At 39.6% G+C, this 26862-nt stretch overlaps 1 protein-coding gene across 2 annotated transcripts; it reads left to right on the top strand.

The window, feature by feature from the left end:
• Positions 1 to 841: 841 nt before the first annotated feature.
• Positions 842 to 25402, top strand: AQP9 (aquaporin 9). 2 transcript variants are annotated; one of them, XM_030955320.1, is made up of 6 exons: positions 842 to 1028; positions 11677 to 11803; positions 15303 to 15440; positions 17553 to 17671; positions 19283 to 19500; positions 24407 to 25402. In XM_030955320.1, the coding sequence occupies exons 1-6, from the start codon at positions 927 to 929 to the stop codon at positions 24567 to 24569; spliced, it is 867 nt and encodes a 288-aa protein (XP_030811180.1). In that variant the 5' UTR covers positions 842 to 926; the 3' UTR covers positions 24570 to 25402. The 2 variants fall into 2 exon arrangements, with proteins under 2 accessions (XP_030811180.1, XP_030811181.1); XM_030955321.1 differs by having other exon boundaries at positions 1012 to 1171.
• The last annotated feature ends 1460 nt before the right edge of the window (positions 25403 to 26862 follow it).

Below are 26862 nucleotides of genomic sequence, written 5' to 3'. Positions count from 1 at the left end.
ATATTTTTCTCTAGGAGGTGCAGTTCTTTGAGATATTTGGGAACTTCAAGTCTTAAGACCATGGAAAATAATATTATAATGCTCTATATTATAGCACCCATGCACTTTTAAGCTAAACTTAAAGGAAATATATAGTAACTCAGTACTTCACTTCCCTGTTCTGCCCTGTAGGGAGCCACTGGACCAAAGCCGATTTCATTAAATGTTCTTCATTTATTCTGCCTCATTGCTCCTTTGTAAACAGGGAAGTTCACTAGAGAGCAAGGCATTTAGTCCAAAAAGAGTATTGTGAGTGAATATGCAAATTCAACACACACCACCAAGGTAAGACCCCTCATTAGCCACTGAAATGTCTCAGAAGTTAAGGGCTTTTGTGTGCAGGGTACAGCACAGCATTCTCCCAAGCATTCATTCGCTTTACAACTTCCCCTTGAAATTCTTTGACAACCAATAGTAGCATGGTTTAAATCCCAATCTAGGTCAGAGAGAAATTTGCAACTATATATTGGTTCCTTACTTTGTGGTTTATATTTTTGCCTTTCTTTTTGATCAGGATGATAGAAACAACATTTTATTAATTCTTAGTAGGATTAAAAAAAAAGTGACATAGGAAAGGTAATTATTAATCCATTCTGTAAGAAAAAAGAAGAAATCTGATTGTGAACTTACTGGTATTATCTAACCAGTATAAATAGAAGTGCACTCAGAGAAAGCATAGAATGACAAACCCATGATGAATTGTTAGGGCATGTTGAGTTGGTTCTGTCAATGCCTGCAGTCAGATGATTTCACTGGCTGTGCAAGATGAAATCTCATATTTCAATGTTTAAGTAAAAGTGTCAAAGTTCAGCTGGAGCAGGGACAAATACAGAACAAATTTTGTGTGTATTTGTAACTAGGGCACCACAGCAATAGAGGAAGCCAAAATGAGCCAGAAAAACAAAAGGAGTTTAAAGGAGAAATTTTCCTTGAAGAACAGCTTGGTTAAAGAAGCCCTCTCAGAGTTCCTGGGAACTTTTATACTGATAGTAAGTGTCAGCTGCTTTTTTTTCTTCCTACTAATCTAATGTTGGACAGTGCTTGTAAGGGGACATGTACGTTTCCTTGTACTGTGCCAGCAGCGAGGCTACAGCCTGAGCATGCACAGCCTGAATGAATTGCTCCTCTGATGGTAAGTTTGTAATTCCTTTCTTCACCCCATGTAATTATCACTGCCTATAAAAACCAGATTGTTTTATTTACTACAATTGTCTGATTGGTATTAGATTTCATCTAGGAGTGGAATTTCAGTGAAGGAGCACGCTCTGAACAATCCAGATATGCACAATGGATGTTGTTAATACTCTCCTGTTTTTTAAAAACTCAGCAGTTCATTTTATGCACAGATTCAGTTTACATTAACAAACATATTGTACTGCATGTTTAGAAAATTTTAGTTGTTTTCCTGTGAAATATAGGAATTTAGCTTTATGATTTGTCGTGAATTTATTGGGAGTTGCACTGCCAAACCTTCAGAGATTTTCAAAATTTTTTTGTTTGTTTTTAACTGTACAACATAAATTATACATATATTGCTTGGTCCTATAGTACTGATACAACTTAGATAAATAACCTAAATTTCCCATTTTTTTTAACCCCAGATTTTTATTTTTATTTCTTTACCTAATTTCTTGCACAGTTTTTCTGTGCATTTTGCACTGGGACTGTGACTCACCAGGGGAGAGAGCAGGCTGTGTAGCAGAGCTAGAAGTCAAGCAACTAGACTATTTATGCCAAACTTTCTTTCTTTCTCCTTTTAGTGTGGACAAAGCAGTCTTGCTTATTGCTAAATATTTCATCACAGTGAAAAAAGGAAAAAAAAAGTAGCAGGCACAGTACTGATATAGGTTTTATAACTGTAACTATATTAGCTAAATTTCAAGTAAGTAATCTAAAAATTCCAGTAGCTCATAAAATACTGGAAATTATGGTCTTTACTACAGTTCAGCCAACTGAAGTGCACTGGCACTAAAATAACATTATTCTCAAATTTAATACCATCCATAAGACGTTATTACAGTAAGGAGCACATTTAGAAGCAAGGAGCACAGAGCACTTTACAAACATTAATGAATTAAATGTCACAACACCCTGGTAAGGAGGGGAAATGTCATTATCTTCATTTTGTATATTAGCAAACCTGATTACAGGAGCCTGCACAGGAAGCCTGTGGCAGAACTCTGAATATAACCCACATCACCTGACTTCCAGTACTCTGTGCTTGCCACAAGATCCTCCCCCCTCTTTCCATTAATAAAATTAGGAAAGAGAAGAAAACATATTAAAGTGCAGATTAGACAGCAAATGCTATTATTTAATATTATGCTGCACAAGGCTAGAAAGGAAATGCAAACCCAGATCTTATTTTCTAGTATATTCACCATATGAGTGTAGTAGAAAATGTAGAAAGCTACAAAATTGTTGTTGACAATCTGAGTTTCTAATTTCTCTTACCCTTTCTAGTTCCAGTCTTGGTTTAAAGATGAAAGAGCCTCACCTGGCTTACACTGCAGTTTTCTCAGTGCTTGCATACCTCAGTTTGTGTTTAGACTGCACAAGATAGCAGCAGTACCAAGTGTTTATTGTGAAGAAACTGCCTTTTCTGCTGTTGTCTTAGGCTGCACAGGGGGAGTTTAGGTTACACACCAGGAAGAAATTCTTCACTGAAAGACTGATTGGGCACTAGAATCACCTGCCCAGGGAGGTGGTGGAGTCACCATCCCTGCAGGTGTCTAAAAAAAGACTGGACATGGCACTCAGTGCCATGGTTTAGTTGTTGATGTGTTGTTAGTTGATAGGTTAGACTTGATGATCTCAAAGGTCTTTTCCAATCTAGTTTGTTCTGTGATTCTATTTATGACTGTTGCTTTTAAACTGTGTCAGCTAGTAAGCACTTAAAGCACAGATAAATATTAAACCCTTAATTTGAATTGGAGCTAATGAAAGAGCCACCCTGGTAAGTCAGAGGATAGAAATCTTTGAAAACCAGCATGTATGCAAAAGAAGTTCTAGTGCTAGGATAGCATAAGAACTGTGTGTTAAAGCTGTTACAAATGGAGAGGAGAGTTCATGGCCTACAGCACAGTTGATTCATGTCTTTGCTGAAAGCCACTTCGGGTTGCTGTGATGGGGTTTAGAAACTGTGGAGAGCACCTGTGCCAGGGTGTGAGGCTGAGCCAGCAGTTCTGTTAGCCACAGGCTCTGTCTGGAAGCCAGTGCTAACTGACCACACCCAAATCTGGGACTCACTGCTGGGAGTTAGCCGGGTGAAATTCTCTCCCTCCAAATCAGCTATTTGTAATTTTTCTGAAGAATAACATCAGAGGCCACATACTAATAGGAGCCTAAGCTACCATCTTTGGTAACTCTCAGTCTTGCAACATTGTTTTCCAAACAGGAAATCTAGAAAGTGGAATAACTCATCAGAGAAAAACCCAGCCTTCACCTCAGGGTGTGGCCTGCAATGTCGGACAGATTTGACACAACAAGCCCTGAGAAAGGCACTGGGCACAGAGTCTGGATAAAATCTCCCAGTCAGCCCTACTTAGCATGCTGCACTTTGCCTTGCAGCATGGACTCAGAGCACATAGACAAAATTCTTTCCAGGTGAAAATTAAGTAGAAGGTGAGCACCAGAATGACAAGAAATGTGCTGTGCAATCCATTAATGGATGCTCAGTCCAGTGAATCAGATTGGAGATGTTCCAAGCAATCCCTCCTGAGAGATCCACAGGTTCTCAGGTGCTTACATTATACAACTTGATAATACAGGCACAGCCCACATGAGCCCTGCTCTCTGCTTAGCAAAGCACCCAATTTTGCTAAGAAACATGAAACTCCAGCAGCCTGGAAGCATCCTGAGCTGGGAGAACACCTGCCTGTTTGTACCCTGGTGGCTGAGAGCCCAGACTCAGACAGTTTCAGCCTTCTGCAGATGGGACTGGCCCAAAGGTCTCCCTTGAGGAAGAGCTCTCTAGGGAGCTTTTAGTTCTCCATCATGTTTACTCGTTCAGTACATTTCCTCTTGGGACTTCTGTGAGTTAATCTGGGGACAACACCTGTGTGCTAGCACAAAAGAGTCAGGAAGCCATGCTGCAGCAGATAGATGGTTTATGTGGCTTTTTAGTGAGTCTGGCTGGAACTCACCTATCCAACTGCCTCTCTGCTTTTAATCATGCCCCTCTCCATACTTCCTCTTTGGAATTTGACTGCATTGCTCTCAACCAAAATGGGATTTACTCTGACTTACACCATTAAGTATATCTGAATTGAAACAGTTCCAAAAGGAGATGCCAAATAGGCCATGTGGCTTCCTTTAACAGCTACTGCTCACCTAACACAGTTTCTATTTCATTTTCACTCTCAAGAGCGTCTTACTGAACAGAGTTTCCCAGAAAGGAGTTGCACAGGAGCCAGGATCTCCAGAGACCAGAGCTGCATTCACTTCCTTGCTGAGACAAAACACAGGCTTCCATTTAGCACATAAATACAAGTGGGGAGTCTATATGCTCCTAATATATAGTTATATATATATATATTCCTATATACATGTTCCTATAAGCCTGGTCTCCAACTGGAGGTGGGGAGCCTCTTGCAACTCCCATTGAAGCAAATGTTTGTGTGTGCTTAGAGGATTTAAGGCACAGGCATGATCTGAATACGTGACAGCCCTGAAATAGCTCAGCTAATGAAGAAGGCTATTTATCATCAAAATATTTTAGTCTTGTTTTTATATTCTGACCACTTCATTATGCAAGTTATTGCTCCTGTTCTGTTGCAGAGTTGAGTAACTTCAGAAAAATCTTCAAGATTAGCATTACATAGATTTGCTCAGTCCATAAGATTAAAATTTAAACCATTTTTCTGTATCTACTTTTGGCCCTACATTCCAGTGCACACTAATTACAATACTGCAGGGTAACATATGTCCCTTATTCTAAACATGCATTAGAATTCTCATTACATTATGCTACCACATGAAAGAAAAGATACTTAAGGAGCAAAGGATCTAAAGCTAAGTGTTTAACATTGAACACAAAACCACTACTTAGACATTTTAAACAAAGAAAAATTCCAAGTCCTAAATTTTTTTGAAAAGGAGAATTTTTTTTAATAGGATGAAATTACAGCAAGTTTTTTTTAAGATAAAAAATTAAATATCAGCACTTTCTAACAGCTTGCCTTGTTTGCCATCAGCAATGAATTTCCTGGAGTACAGAATCTTGTATAATTAGCTCTTAGTGAACTTAAGTTTGACAAAGCTAGATAAGAGAGTATTAAAACTTATTTATAATTGGTATTTTAATCTATCACTCAATTTTTAAAATATTACATAATGCTACAAATATCATGAGCCTTAGCAGTGTTTGCACTTAGAAGAGCAGCTCTTATGTCAGAGATCCATACATCTGGGTCTCTAGCAGCAAAAATATAGTACAACCAATAAATAATAGATGCCACCCATGAATCTAATGTTATACAGTTGCATATATTTTGATGGCATTGCATTTTGCTAATGATTCTGGTGAAGACATACAAACTCTTCTTTTTGAAACTGTATTAAATCAGTATTGCAAACAGAAGACAAAGTGTTAACAAAGACCCTTAGCTGTACTGAGGTTAAGGAGCTGCTCTTGCATACTGTTGTTATTTTTGTAATCTTATTATTATCAGGGGTTTTTTTTCTAGACAGCCCTTCTGTTTTAGAAGTCATTCTTTAATTCAGCTGAATATTAAGCAGTGTGAAAAATTTGAAAGGAAGTTTAGCTAATTATTCTTTTACCCCAAAATATTTATGGCAGCAAAACATTCTGAAAAATCATGGCAATCTTTTTTTTTCCATCCAAACTTAGTTTTCCCAGTATATGACATTTCAAACTTTTAGGTGACTCAGATGTTGTGTTACATGAAAGCTTTGAAGAAAATTATCTTCATTTCTGCAATGTCAGCCCCAGCACATAACTCTCATTGTTTCACCAAGAGGTTTCAGTAAGCTGAACTTAATTTCCCAAAACCTTTTTCTGTGGATACCCTTCTCCCCAGAAAGTTTCATCTATAGGACTGAAGCATAGGCACCTCTGCCTGAGACTTACAGAAGACTTGCATCTTTCCAACATTCAACTGTGAGTGCAAAACTTGAATTTATGTTTTACAGACACAAATTTACAAGGTGTTTTTTCAAAAGTTTCACCAAATAAAAGAAAGGTAATAAAAGTAATAACTTTTTAAAGCTGTCATAAACAGTTGGAGAACAGAATAAAAGACAATAAACGTAGTTTGTGCTACGTGAGTTTATATCTTTGTGATCTCAACAGTTCAATAAAGCATTCTGGTTGAAAGGGAATTCTAGGGAGCTCTCCAATCCATGGTCCAGTTTAAAGGCAAATGTGACTCAGTTCCTCTAACCCAGTCCTCACAGGTTTCTTTACTATTAAAAGTATCCATCTTCCTTTTTTTTTTTCCAACAGCAAACAGCTTAGGTTTTAATTATTCCTAACCATATACTCCTAACCATGAGGGCACAGCCCCCCCTGTTTCTGCAGCCAAAGGAAGGAGTAAAAGAAAAGGAACATGCACCCTTAGACTCCAAGGAGAGGACAGAAATCCTCCTTTCTCAGAGTCTGCAATGCCCACTCTTGCACACTTTCTCAATGCTACAGTTCCCAGAGTTGGTGCAGAGAATAAACATATTTTAGGAGTTTAGAAAGATTTAAAGTTTGTCACTTGGGGTAGGAAGCAAAGCATCATAGCTCAAGAACAAATGAGTAAGGTGGGAGGGAAGCAGCACCTGAACAGATTCTTTTCCTCTTCAAGGCTGCTAGATAAGATTTGGTTCCTTTGCCTGGCGTTTTCTTTCTAGCCCAGATACAACAGGTACTGTTTCACTCCTGAAAGTTTGTGTCTGAATATTACATTTCATTTTCTTTCCTGAATTTCTAAAAATTATTAAGAAAATAAAAACAGCCTTCAGTAAAGAAACTGACTCAAACCAGTTGCCCTCTGTAATTCAGGAAAGAAAAGCATTTAGCATTTCAGGATGGAGTGTGCAATATTAATCATAACAAAATATGAGAAAATGCAGACTTTTGCATTCTCTCTAGGTGATTTCAAACTTTTGTCTCCTATTTCATATGCAAAAGCAATAACAAAATTTAAAAGCATCAGTTTATATAACACACCATAGTCTGTCCCTCGATATTTTCACTATTTTTTCCCCACAAATCAATTTGAACCTGATATTTATGATTTTAAAGCTTTATATACACAAATCATCCAAAGTTTTATTAAATTTACAATTACGTCTCCAAGTAGTAATGTCTCTTTCTGTCACTAGAAAATGGTTTCAAAATGGCAATAATTTTAAGGCTTATGTCTATACTATTTAATTAACTAAATGTAAGGGCTTGGGGGTTTTTGCACCCCTTATTTATGAGATAGCAAGTCTGAAAAAACATTAAAATCCATCTGAACCCAGGAGGATATTGGTTGTTTCCCAGAAGAACATCAGGAGAACGGATATAGTGACTTTTTATTGCCCTAAGCTTGATTAAATCATAATGTACAGAAATCCTCCCCACCCCACCAAAACATTTCATTAATGATAAAATAAGAGCTGTGACTGGTAAGCTTGACTGGTAAGCTGTATTTTTTATCTCACCTTTAAAAGTTCAAGTACTCTCCGATTTAACAAAATATAGCAAATATTAAACATTAAATTGGATGAGGACTGGTCTTTCCTGAAAGGGTTTTCCTGTAACCTGAATTCTTGCAGAGCTAATGCCCTGAATTTTAGAAGATCTAACTTGTCTCTCTTTTTGTTGCTTTTAGCCTTACTGTCCCTGTTGAAAGAATGCTTAGGAACCCTGATTGAATTAAGATGCTATGTAATACACAGCAAAAATACATCTCTATGTGGAAAAAGTTTCTAATATTATAAAACATCTTATTATGAAATTCAGTAGGTAAATTCTTAAGCAGACTTGCAGACTTCCTTTGTAAATGAAGGGAGTGGAAATGAAAGTGAGTTCTAAAACACACTCCCTTAGGAAGACACCACCAATTTAGCACGCCTCAAAGTAAAAAGCTTATTTACTCTTTTATAAGTAGCTAATCCTATCTGGAAATATTAATGTTGGGTAGGGGAACTGCACAAGCTTACAGTACACCATGAAGAATGCTGTGAAGTTTTCACAGGCACAGATCCCTACCTGCACAGAAGGGCAAATACAGCCACTATTTTTCTAGCATTTCATGATTGAAAGTGAGCGGTTTATAATTATTTTTTTTTTGCACCTGCTGACTGTATTCCTTATAACACATTGAATTCCTGTACTCATGCACAGCATCATCATCTGTGCAGCCACTGAGGCCACACTCTGCCTGCAGGGACACCTGTGGAACCCCCTGCAGGTGTGTCACCACAGCTGGAGCTGGGGATGAACAGAGTCCAGCACAGCTCATTCCCTCCACACTGCTCAAAACTCAGCTGCCTCTTTAATGTGACAGTCAGAGGGTCTGCCTATAAATGCACACCACTCCTAGGACTGATAAGAAGGGGGCTTTTTTATATAAGCATTCCTTAAGATGTCTAAAACTTTACTGGCCATGTAGAAAAATAGATTCCCTAAAATTGTGGTTTTAGATCTTGCAGAAAGCCTATTTACACTGAAAAATGCTATTACAAGCATTTGGAAAAATCCTGAAAATAGTAAGATGGAGGCAAAATGATCTTTAGTCTCTCTGATGAGTGGGATACAGAAAATCCTGCAAGCTTCCAGACAGTAACAGGACCTTACACTCATTGAAGGCCAGTTGTTTTCCTTTCCTAACATTAGCCTTGTTATCCAAGACAAAGAGAATGATCTAATGGGCTGTGGAGCAAGTTTTTTTTGGTAGAGAGGGTTCAGACAGCTATTCCACACCCAAGCATGTTCTTCAGGGCAGTAATGATCTTATGAACAAAAAAAAAAAAGTCTGTGCTGGAAGTACTCCAGTAGTTTTAAGCAGATCAGGCTATAGACAACTGCTAAGAAGAAAACCTGGCAACATAAGATAGACAAGATAAGATAAAGAGATCTGGCTGTAATCTATGTAAATTAAACTCCCATTTACTCCATGTGCTTCAATCAATGAGTGATGTGGGTACAACTGATGGCTGATCTTGGCCTAAAATCCTAGAATATTTAATTACAACTCAGTGATCTAGTTGGTCTTAACTCAGTCAAGCAAAGACTTACAAGGTATTAAATTGCTGCTGTGTAATTACACGATTAGGTGATAGTTTCCAGTTGCACCAACCTAACTACAGTAGGTATGAGGCAACTTTTCTCTCTCCTTCTTAAAAGGTCAGCAAATGAGAGAGTATGACAGTGACACAGCTCAGACCTGCAGGCTCAGCTCCAGTTTTCCCATCCCTGGATGGGCACACACTGATTGTGCCTGCAGCAGCATTTAGTCATTGTACATGAGCAGGTCCACTGAGTGCAGCTGTGTTCCAGCTGGCTCATGTTTTCTCTGTAGAAGAGAGACTGGTTAGCACAGAAGTGGAGCATCTGTACTTGTGTATTTCCCTAAGACGTGCAGAGCAGGAGCTACAATGCAAGAGGACTGCACAGCTGTTCTGTGTGACTCTCCTCAGTTCTGGTAATAAAGGAAGGGAAGCCACAGCCTCCCTCCGTTATTTCCTTCTCTTTTCTTGTGAATTTGTAGTTGATATACATAGATGTTGCTATCTCCTATCCTCCTATAACCATCTCCTCTACCCTTGTTCTCTTTTTCATCATCCTTACAGAAAGAGGTAATGTTTTCAAAAGAATGGCCTTTGAATCTGCAAAACTTTGCCTGTGCCATTTCAGAACACAAGTGCACACCACACTTGTAGATTGAGCTGGTTGCCTGAATTCAACTTGCACCCCAGTATGTGCAGGGGCCCAGAGCAGCCTACTGAGCTTGCTCTTCCATCTGAGTCATATCTTCCCCAAAATCTTGCTTGGTGCAGTTTCTGGAATACTCCCTTTAAGAAATCTGGAAAGTGATGACTAGAGTATGTTAATTCCACATCCTGTAGATTCTTATGAATTCCACCATATCCATTATTTCCATATTAAACATATAAACACATTAGGAATAATCTCATATGAAGTTTAAAAAGAGATGTCATTTCAGCTGTGACCAACTCCACTGTGTTATATTTTGGTTTGCTGTCTGTGCATTTGTGCTGATCACGTGCATTGCAGGTGAGAGCAGGGCTAACACAAGCGTGCCTCATCTGTTGCGCAGTAGCTTGCACTGTGTCCTGGAGCTTTTAATTACACAGTCCAATAAACTGTGGCTATCTAACACCACCCTACCCTTACATAACCAGAGCTGCAACACTCTGGCACCAGTGAGTGTTTTGTTTGCTTACCTGATTATGACCTCAGGCAAGGGCTGCACCTGGGCATATGACACAGTCCCGGGGCACTTAGAAACACCGTCTGCATTCAAAAGCTGGTTAAGAGAGTAATTTTATTGAGAGCTTTTCTGTCACATTTTGGCATCAGCTAAAACCTTTGGGGAAATAATGGAAACAAAAGTATGATTTTCCTGTTTAAACTGCATCTATTCTAGCAGGGCTTGCTTGTTAAACCTTGATTACCAAATCATTTTGGTACAGTCAGTCTATTTCTAAGGCAATACAGATTTTCCCATTACTTTGCAGTTTCTGAATTCAGCTGCCTTGCAACTGAAAATAAGCAATAAGGTTGCTTAACATATTTCTACTCACATCCCAGAAATTGCATTATTCACATCACTTACAGCTGCAGAGAAGCAAAAGTTTTCAGACTACAGAAATTATTTGAGAGCTTCCATTGAGTATTGGCTCCTTGTTCAGCAGAGCACATAGGCATATATTTAAAAAGCAGATTTTCAAAGACACAGATATGGATCAAGCTAGTCTATCTCAAACTACAAGGTTTTTGTCCCTTTGAATATCTTGCCTGTCATCTTTAATAGGCTCTAAACATATGCTTGAAGGTAAGCAGAGGCTTTCAAAATGAATAAATATCATCTTAAGCAAATATTTAAACCTGTTACTGAACTTTATTCTGAGGAGAACCAACAAAAATCCCAAACTAGTTTAAATCCATTTAGAATTCTTCAATATGAATTATTTAGATATCTCCACTTCAGTTAATTGTTCAAGCTGCAGAGCGAGTGAAATATTTTGCTAGAGCAATATATGATATAAAGTCAGCATAACAATAACACACAATGTAAATACCAGAAAGTTGTCTCAATCCATAGTTTGAGCACTTACCTCACAGAATTAATTTCACTTTCAGATGCGGAGTTTTGTTGAAGAGGCAGTGCCATCTTGTTGGGCTCCAAGTTCTGATGAGTATCCCCTCATTGTGCCTGAGAACAATTTTCTGTGTGGAGAGAGGTCCTCATTAGCAGACATTCTTCCCTGTGACAGAGACAAGGAAAATAAAAAGCAAACGTGCATTGCAGCAAAGGCAGCAATGGCACACACAACAAATTCTAGCAGAGTTTCAGTATTCAACAGCATTTGCAGCTATACCAGGAGAGCAGAAGTCACAACCAGTAACATTTGACAGACACAGCTGTGATTTGACACTTGTGTTTCCAAACACAGGCTCTGGGCTGTGGGTGTGTGGGCCAGGCCGTGCTGAGCCGCGGGGCGCATGGAGGGCCCATGACTGTGTCGGTGGGCTTTGCCATGGCAGTCACCATAGCAGTGTACGTGTCTGGGGGCGTTTCTGGTAAGTGACTTCTTTTCTTATATAGCATTTATTGCTACAGTGTTAAGGCTCCCTTATTAAAGGGTTTCCAATTCATGGTATAAACAATCACGAGTTAGGAACAGTAAGCATCCTTACAGCACAGTCCACACCAGGGTTTTGCGAGTAAATCTTGTGTGTTCTAATTTCCTTCTCTTCTTTGTGTTTGACAAAATATCCCACCAAATTCTCCAGTGTGAAAACCTTGGCAGACCTCTGGCTTTTATAGAAAGTGTTCTATGCAAACCAGAAATCTGCTTGGTGTTGCTTTGAAAATTCTGTCAATAGAGATGATCCTGGGCAGAAGAGGCACTGTGTTTAAAGAAATAACCACAAAGAGCAATCCAGCAGTCACCAGATAAAATGGTGGCCAGCTACACAGAAAGCAAAATGACCCACTAATGGGTATGTTGAACAGGACTCACAGAATGCAATTCATTTCTTCATGTCCTATGACTGGCAATAACAAGTCTGTTCCTGTCTGATTATTCACAGAAGCAGCAGACCATAGAAAGCAGAAACAGCAGAAAGATTCAGTACCAGAGATACACTCAATGACACTGTCAGTGTCCCATCCCCCTTATTTCTGCTGTAACACTTGCTCAAGCTTATTGGTCAGGAATCTCTCTTTAGCTGGAGCTAACTAACCAGTGTCCACAGGTGCCATATTGGAGGCTGCCTTGTCTCCTAGCGTCACCATTCAATTTGGCCAAACTAAGATTGGAAACATTAGCATAACTACTTTTAACAATTGAAGTCTTCCTTTAAAATAGAAAATGATGGGTTTTAAGAACAATGCTGTGCATGAAAATATACAATACTTTGTGTTGTATGCAGAGTTTATATTAAACTTTAAAGCATATGGTGCCCTTGTACTCCAGGTCTCATAAAGGCATTTCTTACCCTTTATAAGAGGATCAAGTTGGTCTGGACAAATTTCTTTAGGTTTAATTAGGACATTAGAAATAGTTGCTGTAACAGAAATTACTGTGGCCATTTCTCTTCTCTTTACAAATTCTTTTACAGAGGCATCATGCAGAAGGTTTCCATTAGAAAGTCTCACATTAGAAAGTGCTCCAGGTTCTACAAAACAGGCAGTCTTGTCACTGTCATTGACACAAACCAGAACTGTTCCTTAATATCACACAAAATTAATTCAGCAGCACATTCCTATTATCTGAACAACTTTTAACTACAGCTCTGGGTTTACATGGAGGCAGCTAAACTGTTCTAATGCAGTATCATGAAAACAAACCTGTGAAGACCTGTCCTACATTTGCACCTTTAAGGGATATTCATGTCCATCATTATGTAGAAAATTAGAGTTCAACCCCAGCAGGGCAGAGCAGTTGCAGATGTTGCAGTATTGTGCTTCCTGTGTTTTTCCCATGACAAAGGATTCTGCATGCAGTGCATTTTCTCTGTGAAAAAATAGGAACAGATATTTCAACAGGCTGTTATTATCCAACACACGATTACTAGTGGACACTTCAGAATACAAGTTCCTATGTAGAATTTTTTAGCAATTTCTGTGGCTCTTGGGTCAAATTCTCAAGTTTAGGTACTGCTAAAATATTTTTCATCAGTTCTTTATGTAATTCTAAATTAATGCTAAAAAAATATATAGTCTGCATGACTGGTGAATTTCAGTTTTTTATTTCGGAAAATTCCCCTTTTTAATTTTCCTCCATCCAGTGTTCCTCAATATCTAGATAATTTCCCCTATTTTATCCAACTTAGCATTTCAGAGCCATGACTGGGATCACTGCAACTACAAAGGAGGAGTCCAAAGTGAACTTTTTTTCTAAACCAGTGGCACAGGAACCAAGAATCTTGTAACTCCCTTATGTCAACATGAGAGCCTTCAATTAGACTTTACCTTTCCATATTTAATGTTAATTAGGCCTCTGTAATATTATTATAACTTGTCCTGGCCATCATAGTCACCCTGTATTATATACAGGTGGGGAATAAAATCAGGTGTTGAAAGAAAGGAAAATTATTAATTCCAGCCAGAGTAAGGAACAAAAGACAAGACAACAATTAATCAAAATTCCCATGAAGGGCTGTTAAATTAGGTGCCATCCATCTATTTGCTCTGTGCTGAAGAATTTGAAACACAGTGAGGAATTCAGCTTTTAATTCAAGACTGGTGCTACTAGGTCAGCATTTGGAAATGCTACAAAGAAGGTTTTATCCAGCTTGTTATCTGTGTTTGTCAGTTCATTATGTATCAAAGGTGCCTGGATTTCATAAGATAATGACTCACTGACCTGAAGTGCAAACAAACACAGAAACTGTACACAGAAGCCCTTTCTCCATCACTAATCTCTGACAGATAAAGGACATGCTCTTTCAGTTATTTTACCAAAGACAAAGGCCATTTTTTTCTGATATTCCTACAGACTGAAATGAGCCCTTATCTGGAAAATAAGCAAAGGCTCCTATGTCTTTGAAAAATGTGGGGCTTTTATTATTTAGTATTTATTACAAAGAAGTACCTGTTCATTTATTTGGGAATTTGTGTTTCTTAAGTAGGAACCATGTATCTGTAAGCAATGAAATTTTCCAGGAGCATACACCTTTTTTGTTGACAAAAGATGTTGAGAGAAGAGACCAAATGACATAATAAATATATTTTAGAAACTAAAATTGCCATGAAGAATTCCAATGTTACTGAAATCTTTTTCATGCGTGAGTTCAGATGTAGCTACTCCTGAATAAAAAAAGGAAGGAAGTTTCACAGGAAACTGAACTTTGTTTCAGCACAACTATTTTATTAGTTTCCTTATCGTGGACCTTTCGGGAAAGCACAAGAACCAGATAGAAACATGGTAAAGGACTATGCAGTCCTGCCCCCAGATCCCATCCAGGCACTGCTCACCAACAGCCAACATGAAACTGAACACCCTGACATTATTTGACTTTGTCTCCATGAAAACTGAGTTCCTAAGTAACCCCAGGTTGTAGACAGGGACACAAACATGACTTAAATCCAGGGCACTCCAGAACTGTCTCAACATACAAACTCAAGCCAGTTACAGTCCTTAATCCTAATATGTGCTTGGGATACTAAAGGAATGTTCTTCTGCCCCAGTTTTCCCCTAAAAATAAAGCCAAAGGCCTCAAAGAGAGGGAATACATGCAGAATAAGGGACCCTCCCATCCCAGCCAATGGGGCAGGTTACTATTTTTCTGGAAAAGTTCTCTGTAAGTTACATACTGCAGGACAGCAGTCTGAAAAAGAGCACAGTCCACAAGCATCAAGAGTAAAGATGGATCTTAGTGGCTTCTGCCCTCCCTCCTCTGATTTCATCCAACTTGTTTCAGTTTAATTGCAGTGACCATTTAACTGCAAAATAACATCTAGAAAACCATGTACTGTTCTGGTCTTCAAAAGTGCCCACATTTTTACAAATCCTTCACCTATTCTCATGTATCTGAGTCATCCACATAACTTAATTTTTGATTTATTTTTCAGGTGGTCACATAAACCCAGCTGTTTCATTAGCCATGTGCGTGACTGGAAGATTAAAATGGACCAAATTACCAATTTACATATTAGCACAATTCCTGGGAGCATTCATTGGAGCAGCAGCTGTCTTTGGGATTTATTACAGTGAGTACACCTTAGACATGCTCACAGGACAAACTAGAGGTCAGGCAGTCTCTAAGGCCCCAATTTTTCAATGAATGTCAGGCAGGCAGAGGACTCTTGTTCACACAGGGCTAATGGCAGGAATGAAGCTACAAAAAAGCTACAAAAAGAAGAAAGGAAAGAGCATAAAGAGTTTGAAGGGAAAAACAATGGCTTGAACATTCCAGGTATGCTACAAATTTACTGAAACACTTAATACTCCAGGAAATGTTCTGATATTTAGAAAAATTATTCATGGGAAATCAGATACTCTGAGATCATGTATTTCTCAGTAAGGATTTAAAATTACTTAATAGCCAGGATATGGGGCTATCCATCTTCCAGGCAAATTAGAAACATTAAAGACCTGCTACAAGTGCCTGTAGGCAAGAATCACCAACATCGTTCATTGAGGCTACAGGATATGAGATCAAGTCCCTCCTGACCAAACCTCAGACCACCCTTGAGAGGTGACTCTCCAAGGCAATGAACTCCAGGTACAGTGATAAACAGGTCATATATTTGACAGGGAAAAAGAAAAAAATTCCCCCTTATCCTTGAGGCACAGGGTTTTTTACACAGTGTACCAGAAAAGGGAAGAACAGTAACTGACTGATTGAATCCACTTGGTTGGATCACTTTCTTCAACCAACCCCCTGCTCCAAAACTCTGCTTCCAGAGCAGAGCCCAGCCCATCTCCTCCAACATCTCCCTCCTGTGGGCATTATGTCTGCAGACCATGCTGGGTCTAGGTGCAGCAGAGAAAGAACAAAAATGGAAATGCCCCTTGTATGTCAGCTCAGGGCTCAGTACCCACAGTAATCCCAAAGAGGAAAATCTTTAGGAACAGTGAGAACTGCTTTGGGAAGAGTTGTTTACTTTTTTTAAGGTTAGTGTTAGAATTTGGTACTGGAATTCTAGAACAGGATTTTCATCTGAATTTAAGTTCTCCTCAAGCCTGACAGTGAGAATTAGGGCTGTGGCCATGATGCAGCAGTGTCACCATATACATAGGGTTGAGAGGGGAGTCACTGTACTCAGCCACAAGGGCAGCAGTAGGGAAGGGAGCCAAAGCAGGAAGCTTAGGTCTAGGTTAGGGACATCTTCCTCATACGCAGGAGTGCAGGATTTTCTCATATCCCTATCTCTGCTCAAGTCCTTCTCTTGCTCTAATTAATTTCTAAATCTCTTCTGTAGTTTTTACTTCCTACAACTTGTAGGACTTTCACACTCTTTGAGGTTCACTGAAAAGTAGTCACTGGTAGAAAAACAAATATAGGAGGTCATCCCTTTTTTTCCCCCCCCCATAATAGTTAAATGCCACAGAATTATCTGACACTTCAAATGAGAGCCTGATCTAGGCAAACAACCGAAATTCTCTGCACTTATGTTGTGGCTTTAAGCAAAGCTAGAAAAAAACAGAAAAAAGGAGAAATAGATTTATCTGCTAGGTTTAGGAGGAACTTACCACCCTCACCACAACTTCCATGGGAGATGGGGAGCCATTTCTTTATTCACAAGTATCATCTCATCACCAGATCCACTAATAAAATAATGGATTACAGTTTGTTACTCATGTCTGTCTATGAAGATTTGAGTATCCCATTTAATATCTTCCTAATTCTAAAACTGCACCATTGTCAAACAGAATAGCAGTACTTCCTGCTGGCTGGGAATCCACAACTGCACCATCAGGATGCTGTGCATCTCTTGGGTCATCATGAAAAATGTAGCACATCTTGCAGATAACACATCTGTACTCAGAAAATGCTCCTTGGCACTGAGTTTGGAGCTATGAGCAGGGGAAAACCAGCCCCATTTGGAAAGCTGTGGTACATGAAACAAGTACTTCAAGGCACAGGAGGAGAAATGAGACAGAAGGGTATGAGGAGTACATCACCTCAAATCCAATAATGGGGCTCCTAGGAAAAAAAATAATCAGAGAATCACCAAATTGTTTGGGTTGGAAGGGACCTTAGAGATCAGTTTCAGTTGAGAACGTGAAGTGCACAGACCTATCACATAAATTCCAGTTCCAGAAAACCTAGAAAAGTTCATGGAGGAGTGCAAGCAGTTGCTGGCTTTTTTCTACAGATGCCTTTATGGAGTACAGCGATGGAAAACTTGAAGTCACAGGACCAAATGCAACAGCACAAATCTTTGCAACATATCCAGCTCCCTATCTGTCCCTTGTAAATGGATTTGCAGATCAGGTAAGCGCACTTGCTATCTTAATTCTACAAATTAAATGTAAAAAAAACTGTAAAGCCAAGCAGTAAACAACCACATAGATCTAAAAAGTGTGCCAAATCTCACCATTTCAGCCAGATATCCCCTTGTACAATACAATGAGAATGCAATGCTGTTTGCAGGGGATTACATTTTAGTAATATTTTACAAGCAAAATAATTTCAAGTTGTTCATTCTCATACATCATCTTAATTGTTACACTCAAAATGTCTTTAAAGCAATATATGTAAGAGGTTTTGCTCAGCATAAATCAATGTTTCTCCATAAATCTCAGCAGTCACGTCCACTTACATCAAAATCCAGCCCATTTTGTGGACCTATTATTCCTTAAATAATGCTTAAGCAGGCAGTTTAACACACCCTGAACAACTGAGTTTTCTGCTTCCACAAGCCTCCTCTCTAACCTTTTTTGCAGATAGATTTGTAGTATTTATTTTTCAAATGAATGAATCTGAAAAATCCTCAACTTCATTTCTAAGCTTTGTCCTTTAATTCCACTTACACAACAGCAAAAAATGACGTTTCATATCTTTTATATACTCCTAATCAACTTACCCATCTTCTTCAGGAATACATGAAATAAATACTGCATGAGTAAGTTATGAAAAACAAGAGACGGCCTGAACATAGAAATTCATTACGTAAAAGATTGTGCAATCTGGCTTCAAAAAAATCTAAACACTGTTTTGAAGTTTTGTAAGAAAGACAGTTCTGATTTTTGGATCAGTCAACAGATTTTCCCCATGATATTTTTTACCCATGCATGTTTCAAAACAAACTTAAAAGCAGATGAAAACCAAATAATTTTTAAATCCCTCAAACTTCTTCAAATCAGTATAGAAATTGAATGTTTTGACATCGCTGAAGCTTTTGTCTGTTTTCCCATCAAGTTAATTATTAGCAAAATCAACATTGACAAAGCATTTGATTTAAGCAGAGCTGTACTTGCATTGAAGTAATTCCAAGAAAATTTCCTTCATCAGCTCAATTAGCATATGTAGTTCAGAGTTCATGGTACAGTTATACATGCAACCCTAATTTGAATACTTCCTAATTTTAGCTGTTCAGTTTTGACTTGACAGATGTCACTTTTTCTTCTGATGTTTTACAACACCTGGATAAAGAGATGCTTATCTAGTCTAAATTATCAGCATAAACTACAGCCACATAAAACACTTCTATATCAATGGAACTGATTGCATTGCTATAGCGGCAGAACTAGCAAAAATTGAGTCAATAAAAGTGTAAAATTGACAGGGAAAAAAAGAAGTGGAAACAAAGCATTAGACCTCACACAGGAGATGCCTTTTAAATCCTCTTGTTGCTGCAGATTTTTTTTTTCAAGTTTCCTCAGCACATTTCTTGTCTTTGTCTTTCAGCACAGATATCAAAACTTCTCATTACTGTGAAGTAGAAAGGCACTGAGTTCCAAATTTTGCTATTGCATATAGTGGGATAAAACTAAATACCAGCCCTAAGCCACTCCAATGCACAAAGCTGACATAGCCCCTCTTTTCATTATTGGGAAGAATCTACATGTATTTATTCAATATTCTTTTCTTTGCCTTGGCCAGGTGATGTCAACAGCTGTTCTTCTTCTGGCTATATTTGCTATTTTTGACACCAAAAATAACAGTGTTCCCAAGGGCCTGGAGCCAATTGCAGTAGGACTTCTTATAATTGTTCTTACTTGCTCCTTGGGAATGAACAGTGGCTGTGCCATGAACCCAGCCAGGGATCTTGGCCCAAGGCTCTTCACAGCCATTGCAGGATGGGGGATGGAAGTATTCACGTAAGTATGCCTGGAGATGAAGCCAAATGCTCCTGGCTAAAAATGTTTCTAGGAAAGTAAGATCCTGATTCAACATGGTACCAAGTCATACTTTATATACATACAGGTAATTCTTTGCATACCAGAAGCAGCCATTCATGCACTTTAAGCCAGATATCCTCTAGGAACCGGGCTTTAAAGAGGATTTCCTGCTCCTAGGGCAAATCAAACATGCATAATCTCTAATATCAATCATTGTTTCAAGAAGACCTTTCCCAAAATATTAGAGCTTCTTAGAGGTCACTGAAAATATGAGTGCTTTCTTCTTGTGTCCTGCAGCTTTCAGGGGAAAAAAAAAAAAACAGGAAAGAATTAGGTGGAAATATTTATTGGGTGCTGTAAAAAACAGAGACATATCAGATTGATTTAGCCTATGATTACTTCTGAATTACTGCAGAAATATACAGCAATCTAAAAGCCTGATTTCCCGGCTGGGAGTGAAGGAGTGAATGGAAAAGCTCCCTTCATTTTCCCACATTTCAGAGCCCTCTCCAGTCCCTGTGTGCACACACACACGCTCTTGGCTGGCCCAATGCACAGCTAATTAGTTGCACATCAAATCCACATCTTGCACGTAGCCAGGATAAGAAGCACTCTGGGGTATCTAAGCAAGAGTAATCTGTCATCAGGAAGCAGATATTTTGGGTTATTTCTGTATTGTTTGTTTTCCCAGTTATTTACAAGTAGGAATCCCCAGTAGTACTGCAGGCCACTGGAGAGATCTGGTTAGTAGAGATTTTATTTTAGCAAGAAATAAAAGAAGCACAAATAATCTCTATTTATTCAGTATGATTTCTATTTACACAAATCATGTACCTTATTTGAGGAAAGCTGTAGCAAAGCTTTTCTTATACAAGAAAAAGCCAGGCATGGCATAGCTGGAACAGGCACACAGCCACACCACAGAGCCAAGGCTGGATGTAGCCCAGCTCTGGTGAGAGATCAGCTCATTGGTCTGGCTACATCCAAACCTTTCCTCCCCAGCAGCTCTTACCACTGCACCATGGGACTGCATTTTTTTTTAAAAAACAAGAACACACAGAGCAACAGCCCACACTCAGGATTCTCCTCTCTCACAGCTGTGTAATCACAAGTAGTTGTTGGCTGTGGTATTAGCTATTGTGTGAGTCTATAATCAGTAATGTGTTATGAAGTTGGCTATTACATTCCTGAAAGTTTGGAAGCCTGATTGTATTGTGATCTAGTCACAGAATACCTGTGAACTCCCCTTCTCTCTAAAGTATGGTCATACTCATTTACATGAAAAAATTTACAAGAAAACTCAACATCTACACCAATATAGACTCTCTCCAAGGGTAGTTTAAGGTTTTATATGAGAGGGAATGCAGTCCCACTGGAAAGACCTTGTTAAGAAACTTTAAAATGTGAGTATAAAAAATAAGATACAAGATCTCTGATCCTTGCCAGAATAAACTTACAACAATATAAGGGATGCAAAAAAATGAGGAAGAAGTCTTCCTCCCTGCCTTCAGTTGAAAGGCTACAGCTATAACCAAGTCCAAGGGAATGATACAACAGGAATATGTTCTTATTTATTTACTGCACAGATCCAGGTAAGACTTAGGAAGACCCTGAGCCTTGTTAGGTAGCTGGAAGAGCCACAGAAAAAGTCCGAATGATTGTAGTTAGGATCCTAAATTGCCTGATTGCTCTGCTGTACCTGAGCAACTTCAAGTGGTGCAGCAATAGTTGACAAATAAACCTTGGATATCTTCATTTAAATGGAATTCACAACCTTGAGACAGGTGTTTAAGCTCTGTAGTAAAGGCATGTCCAGGAACTGGGAGCTGAGCATGAAGCCTCCAGAGAGACATGAGGGGAGTGCTGAACAAACTGAGCAGCAGGAAATACTCAGGAGACACTGAATGTCCTTTGGAGGAGGATGGAAGCATCTCCCAAGGCAATTGAGTCCATGGTCAAGCATTGCCTACAGAACAGCCAGGACCACCAGGAAACCCTCACTTTTGAATAGATTAGATACATAATAGCAAGCCTTTCTACACTGTTCCCAAGCAAATGCTATACATAGAGATAATTACCTCACAGCAAGAAATCCCCTCTTCCCTTCTTCATGCTATAAGGTATAGTAAATGCTGGTTTTATTATGTTCTCAGGCAGGGAACTGGACTGGAAGGGAGCACTTCTGCTGGACCATGGAATTGTCCAGATGATAGGAAAGCATTTGAGCAGGGATTTTTGAAATGTTGCTGTTACTACATTTTGCACTAAGACACCTGAAGTAGCATTTTTCCCAAAACCAAGCCCAAAGACACAAGCTATGGTGTGGCTTCCCTAGCCCATGCAGATGGTTTGTTTTGGTTAAAGGATCCCCTAAGAAAACCAAGAGTCTTTCTAAAGCACAGGCTTAATATTCTGATCAGCTTAAGAAAAGTTTGGGGAGTAAAGTATTGTCTGTAATGAGAAAACAGCCAGAGCATTGAGCCCAAATACCAGACTGGATTTTGACAAGCAAAACCGAGCTTGAAACCGCAATGAGAGAGAGAGAGCGGTAGGGCTCTCCAGAGCAGTATTTGGCGGCAGCATTCGAAGGCAGCCCGGGCTAGCCCAGCGCCGTTCGGCGCGGTAACGCTGACACCTCGTGGCCGCCGGCACCGGGGACACGGCGGCAGCGCTGAACAGAACTGCACCGCGGGAAGGGCCAGGAGCCCAATCTCTGGTTTGCACAGGCATTTGGGTGCCAGAACGGCCGCAGAAGTATTTAGCATTCTTCCCGGGGTGCAGCCCTGCAGCCCGGACTACCTCACGAACTCCCTTTCCCGAAGCAGCCCTGCAGCCCGGATTACCTCACGAACAGCAGTATCTCCCTTTCCCGCGGCAGCTGGATAGTGACAGGTGGATCTGCAAGTTTAAATTCCCCGTCCCTGTGGCTCAGATGCTGTAGTTTCCCGGGAATTCCCGCAGCCAAGCTCAGCTCTGCTGGCCAGGCCCTCCTGCCTCCTCCCCGCACACGCAGCACCTGCCGATGGCAGAGGCAGGGCTGGGCGCCCACCTAAAAAAAAGCTGTGTGGGCACTGGGGCACAGCCGGGGGCTGAGGGCACTGAGGGGCCTTTGCCCATCTGTGCTTGTCACGCTCCTGTGCCAATGACACTGAGTGCCACAGAAACCCCTGCTCGGCTTGGTCCGGGCTGACCTCACTGCAGTTCTGGCAGCAGCCTCCACAAAGGCTTCACACCCAGCAGCTCAGCACAGGCTGTCCAGCACACAGCTGACTGCAGCTGCTCCAAACACAGACCGTGATTTGGAGAAGGTCATGCAGGAGCTGAGCAGGCCAGCTCATGGCACAGGCTGAGAGAAACCTGCCAAGAAACATCTTCATTACACGCCCGTGCAGAAGAATACATGCAAATACTTGATAAAGCTTTTGTTCTGCTGATTAATTCAATAAAACATTAGTCCACACTTGTTCCAGAAATTCAAGTGCTCAACAACCATCCGTGATTCAAAACCAAACAGATTTATAAACTCAATAAAACAACATCAGAAGTTATTTTATATCCTCAGGGCCAAACAGAAATAATTCCAAAGGTAAAACATACACGTGCAAGGCATTTCTGAACAAGCAGTAATAGTATAATCAAGAGGGCACCAATATTCTCCCAGTTCTATTCTTGCATTGTGACAAACACAAGTTCACTTCTGCATAAAGCTCTACAACTGAGTGCTGAACAACTATCCTGACAGTTTAAAAGTTCCCCTGTAGCTTCCTGTAAAGTTCCTCTTACAGATTAATTTGTCCCTTTGTATTTCTGGGAGGAAAAAAAAAGCTCCTCCATTTTCAATAAGCATGAAATTGAGGTAGCTGGATTTTGATTGGAGACTCACAAATTCAATTAATACAGCATGTTATCAAATCAAAACACCTTAATGCATCAGTATAGTTAAGAGACACTGTGCTCTGATATGGATATTCAGTTATTTACTGTCTGAATGTGGACCTCTAGGAAAATGAGAGCAATTCTACCAGCCCAATATTCCTGCATAAAAAGGTTATTTATTGCTTTATTCAGTTCAATAGTGGAAGTCTTACTTTAAATATGCCTGTAAATCTACATACTTAAAAATAACTCTTAGTAATTGTGCGAATGTAAACATTTCAGTGGAATCAGCATGCAGGACTTTCTTAGTAAATACAAAGAATTCTAAGATAAAGTTTTAGGTGTATAAAACTTCTAAGCATTTATTTGCCTCTTGCTGAAAGACACCACATTTTAAACACAGAGATAAAATACTACATCATGAAATATGAATCTTGACCACTCCAGTCAAGGATAATCAGCTTTACAGTCACTCTATTTTATTACATTGCTTAAGGTAAATTTACTCAAAATTCAGTTTAATCTATTACATTTGCCAAAAGGAAGATGGTATAATACTATTGCAGGGGTGAACCTGGCTTATTTCATGCAGATGAAATAAGCCACTTTTGTAACATCCTGAAAATCTATTCACAAGCATCTGGGGACAGCACAAGTCAAGATTGCTGGGCAATAAATATGTGCCCTTACATTTCACTGCAAGCCAGTGAAATGTGCTTTTCACAAGGGAGAAATCATCCACTGTTCCCACATAGACATGCAGTAAAAAGGCCTTATTTTCTAAAATACAGCAAGTGCAGCACACAGACCAACATGTCTGGTGCTTCTTATTTAGCATTTCCATCAGAACCAGCCTGGGTAGGGTGGGGGTCACCCATTTACAGAAATGTGAGACAAAATAGAAACGTCTACAGTATAGCAAGCGGCACACCACTGGATCTGTTCAGTGACAGAAAGGTGTTCACCAGAGTAACAAATAACACTAATTCTTGTTCTTTTTGTCTTACAGGGCTGGTAATAATTGGTGGTGGGTTCCTATAGTTGCACCTCTGCTGGGAGGTGTACTTGGAGCAATGATCTATGTCATTTTTATTGAAATTCATCACTCAGATCCTCAGCCAGGAGAAGAAAATGATGTGCACACTAAATATGAATTGACCAATATGGCATAAGAAGAGAAGAATTTTCTGTCATTGTGTTGTGCAGTTTTTATGCAAATGGTTGTTTGGACCACTGTATGAAACCCATGTCTTGATTAGAAATTCACCTTTCAAAGCAGACATTCTGTACAGAAGTTCACAACTGAAGTCTTTCCATGAAACATTGGGCTGATCATATTCAAAATTGGTATCTTGAGTATGGGAAGGCTAAATTGTCCTTTCCATATGGCTTTTAGGTCAAGTTATTCTAGATGCAATTGTGGTGAGATTATACACTGACTTGTTAATTCAACTCATGTGATCTTAATCATGCTGTCTAATGAACTGAAAATAGTTGAGATATTGATACAAAACTGCATGTATAGCTAGTTAATGAGTTCAGTGCTGAATTAATGTGCAAGAGCATCACTCACTTCTTAAGAGTGGCTCGCCTAAACATTTAAAACAATACTCAAATTGGCTAAATGCCAATTGAAACAGTTTAAAATAACTTTACTAAAGTTTATGGAGCCACTTCTGATCAACAAGAAATCAACTCCTCAGTGATTAGGTTTAGTAATTCACAATATGATCACAAAAGGTAAAAACTGCTTGTTGTAAGATCAGCACCAAAGAGACAAAGGGTAACTTCTGCACAGGGTCTTCACAGCATTAATGCTTAGTTATTTTTAGATTATTTACTTGGCCTTTATGCTACCCAATATTAAAAGCCTTATGTAGAATACTAATCTGCATCTCTTCCGCTGTGCTTTCTGGATACAATTCATTCCTGTGGAGATGGCCCAGCAAGGGGCTGATGCTGTGCAGAGGTCAGCACAAAGCCTAGGTCTGTATAAGCTTTAAAGAGTCCTGCTGCTGCTGATTTATATAGGTGGATTTCATCTGCATTGTGGGAGCAATTTTTAATGTGGGAGCAGTAATTAAAATTAGAACCTGGTCTCAGAGCTAGTCCTAGATCTGAATTCCCCAAGGAAGGCCAGATCCACATCAGAGCTCTGATGTGTGGTTATCTCTCACTAAAGAGAAATGGTTGGACATATCCTCCTTCCTAAATATCCAGCCTTGAAAATGAAATTATTTCTGCTTAATCATTGTGAATTGAATGTATTCAGTTAAAACAAAGTTTATTTCTATTATGTATGGATCTATCCATGGTGGTGGTGGTGATCATGAATAAACAGACATCTGATTCAGCAATGCTCCTGAGCTACTTTCATGGCTAAACTTCACAGCACCACTCAATTCACTCATTTCAGGGTGCTCTTCCCTTTGGATTTCTAGAACTCTGTTCTCTCAAATTCCACACTGCATTCCTGATTTCACCTCTCAAGTGAGGAGCCCTCTGTGCTGCCACTAATAGCCTGTGCACTTTGGTGCAGTATCTGCAGAAGACGTTTACAAAATACCATGGTCAGAACCTGCCTCAGCATTTGAAGCAATCGGGCCTTGTCACTGCTTGTCTTGATCCCACTCCCTGGGATGCCATGCCAAATTCATGGCAGCAAAGGAACAAAAATAGCAGATGAAGCAAAGCTCTGCTTGCTGCAGCTCCAAGTCAGATCTTGCAGCATACTTGGGGGACTATAATTCAAATTTTAATCATGTTTTTAAGAAAACTTACATAACTGTAATGAGCTCAGGCTGCCCAGAGACATATTAGCCCTTTGCAAAATGCTTATTTAATTCAGTCTCTCTGTTGTGGGTTAAATTCTGCTATATCCATGCACATTTGATCCATGCATCCTTGTATCACTGGCTAGACAGTCTCAGGAACAAGAAGGGAGAGCTTATAGAAACAGTTCTCAGTCTGAGCAGAGAAGACTCTAAAGTAAAATGTGAAAATTAGTCCTAATTTTGAACCTTTTCTTGGCAGCAGAGACAAGCTAGATCCTCTGTCCTGTGTATTGATAAACCACATAAAGCAAGAAGGGGTGCAAATGCAGTTGCAGACTGGTCCTTTGGGTTCCCCATCCTTGCAGTGAGCTCTGTCTCTCCCCCCTTGGCTGCCCCTGGGCAGGAGCACTCCCAGGTGCTGCCAACCTTCTGTGTCTGCAGAGGGATTACAGAGGTAGAACCAGTCTGAGGGCTGCCCTCAGCTCGGAAAAGAACTCTTTCACTGACACCAACATCTAATATGAAATATCTGTGCAGAAAATAAAAACAAACAGCTGATTAACCAGAAGTAACCAATTACATCCAAAATGGTAGGGGCAGGTTATCACTTGTGTTAGAATTTTGCATAGTCAGTAGGCTCCATATGCATCACAAGATTGCCTCTTTAATCCACCATGGAAAACATGGGAAA

This window comes from Camarhynchus parvulus, chromosome 10 (assembly GCF_901933205.1).
Source record: "Camarhynchus parvulus chromosome 10, STF_HiC, whole genome shotgun sequence".
Lineage (NCBI taxonomy): Eukaryota > Metazoa > Chordata > Aves > Passeriformes > Thraupidae > Camarhynchus > Camarhynchus parvulus.
The sequence above is the reverse complement of the archived record's forward strand: the minus strand, read 5'-3'. Positions and strand labels throughout refer to the sequence as shown.

What these genes read in the sequence shown, in the direction of transcription:
- AQP9 (XM_030955320.1), top strand. Translation starts at nt 927, where the DNA reads ATGAGCCAGAAAAACAAAAGGAGTTTAAAGGAGAAATTTTCCTTGAAG. An exon ending in CGTGTCTGGGGGCGTTTCTG is followed by an intron (nt 11,804 to 15,302) that starts GTAAGTGACTTC and finishes TTTATTTTTCAG; the next exon opens with GTGGTCACATAAACCCAGCT. An exon ending in TAAATGGATTTGCAGATCAG is followed by an intron (nt 17,672 to 19,282) that starts GTAAGCGCACTT and finishes TGCCTTGGCCAG; the next exon opens with GTGATGTCAACAGCTGTTCT.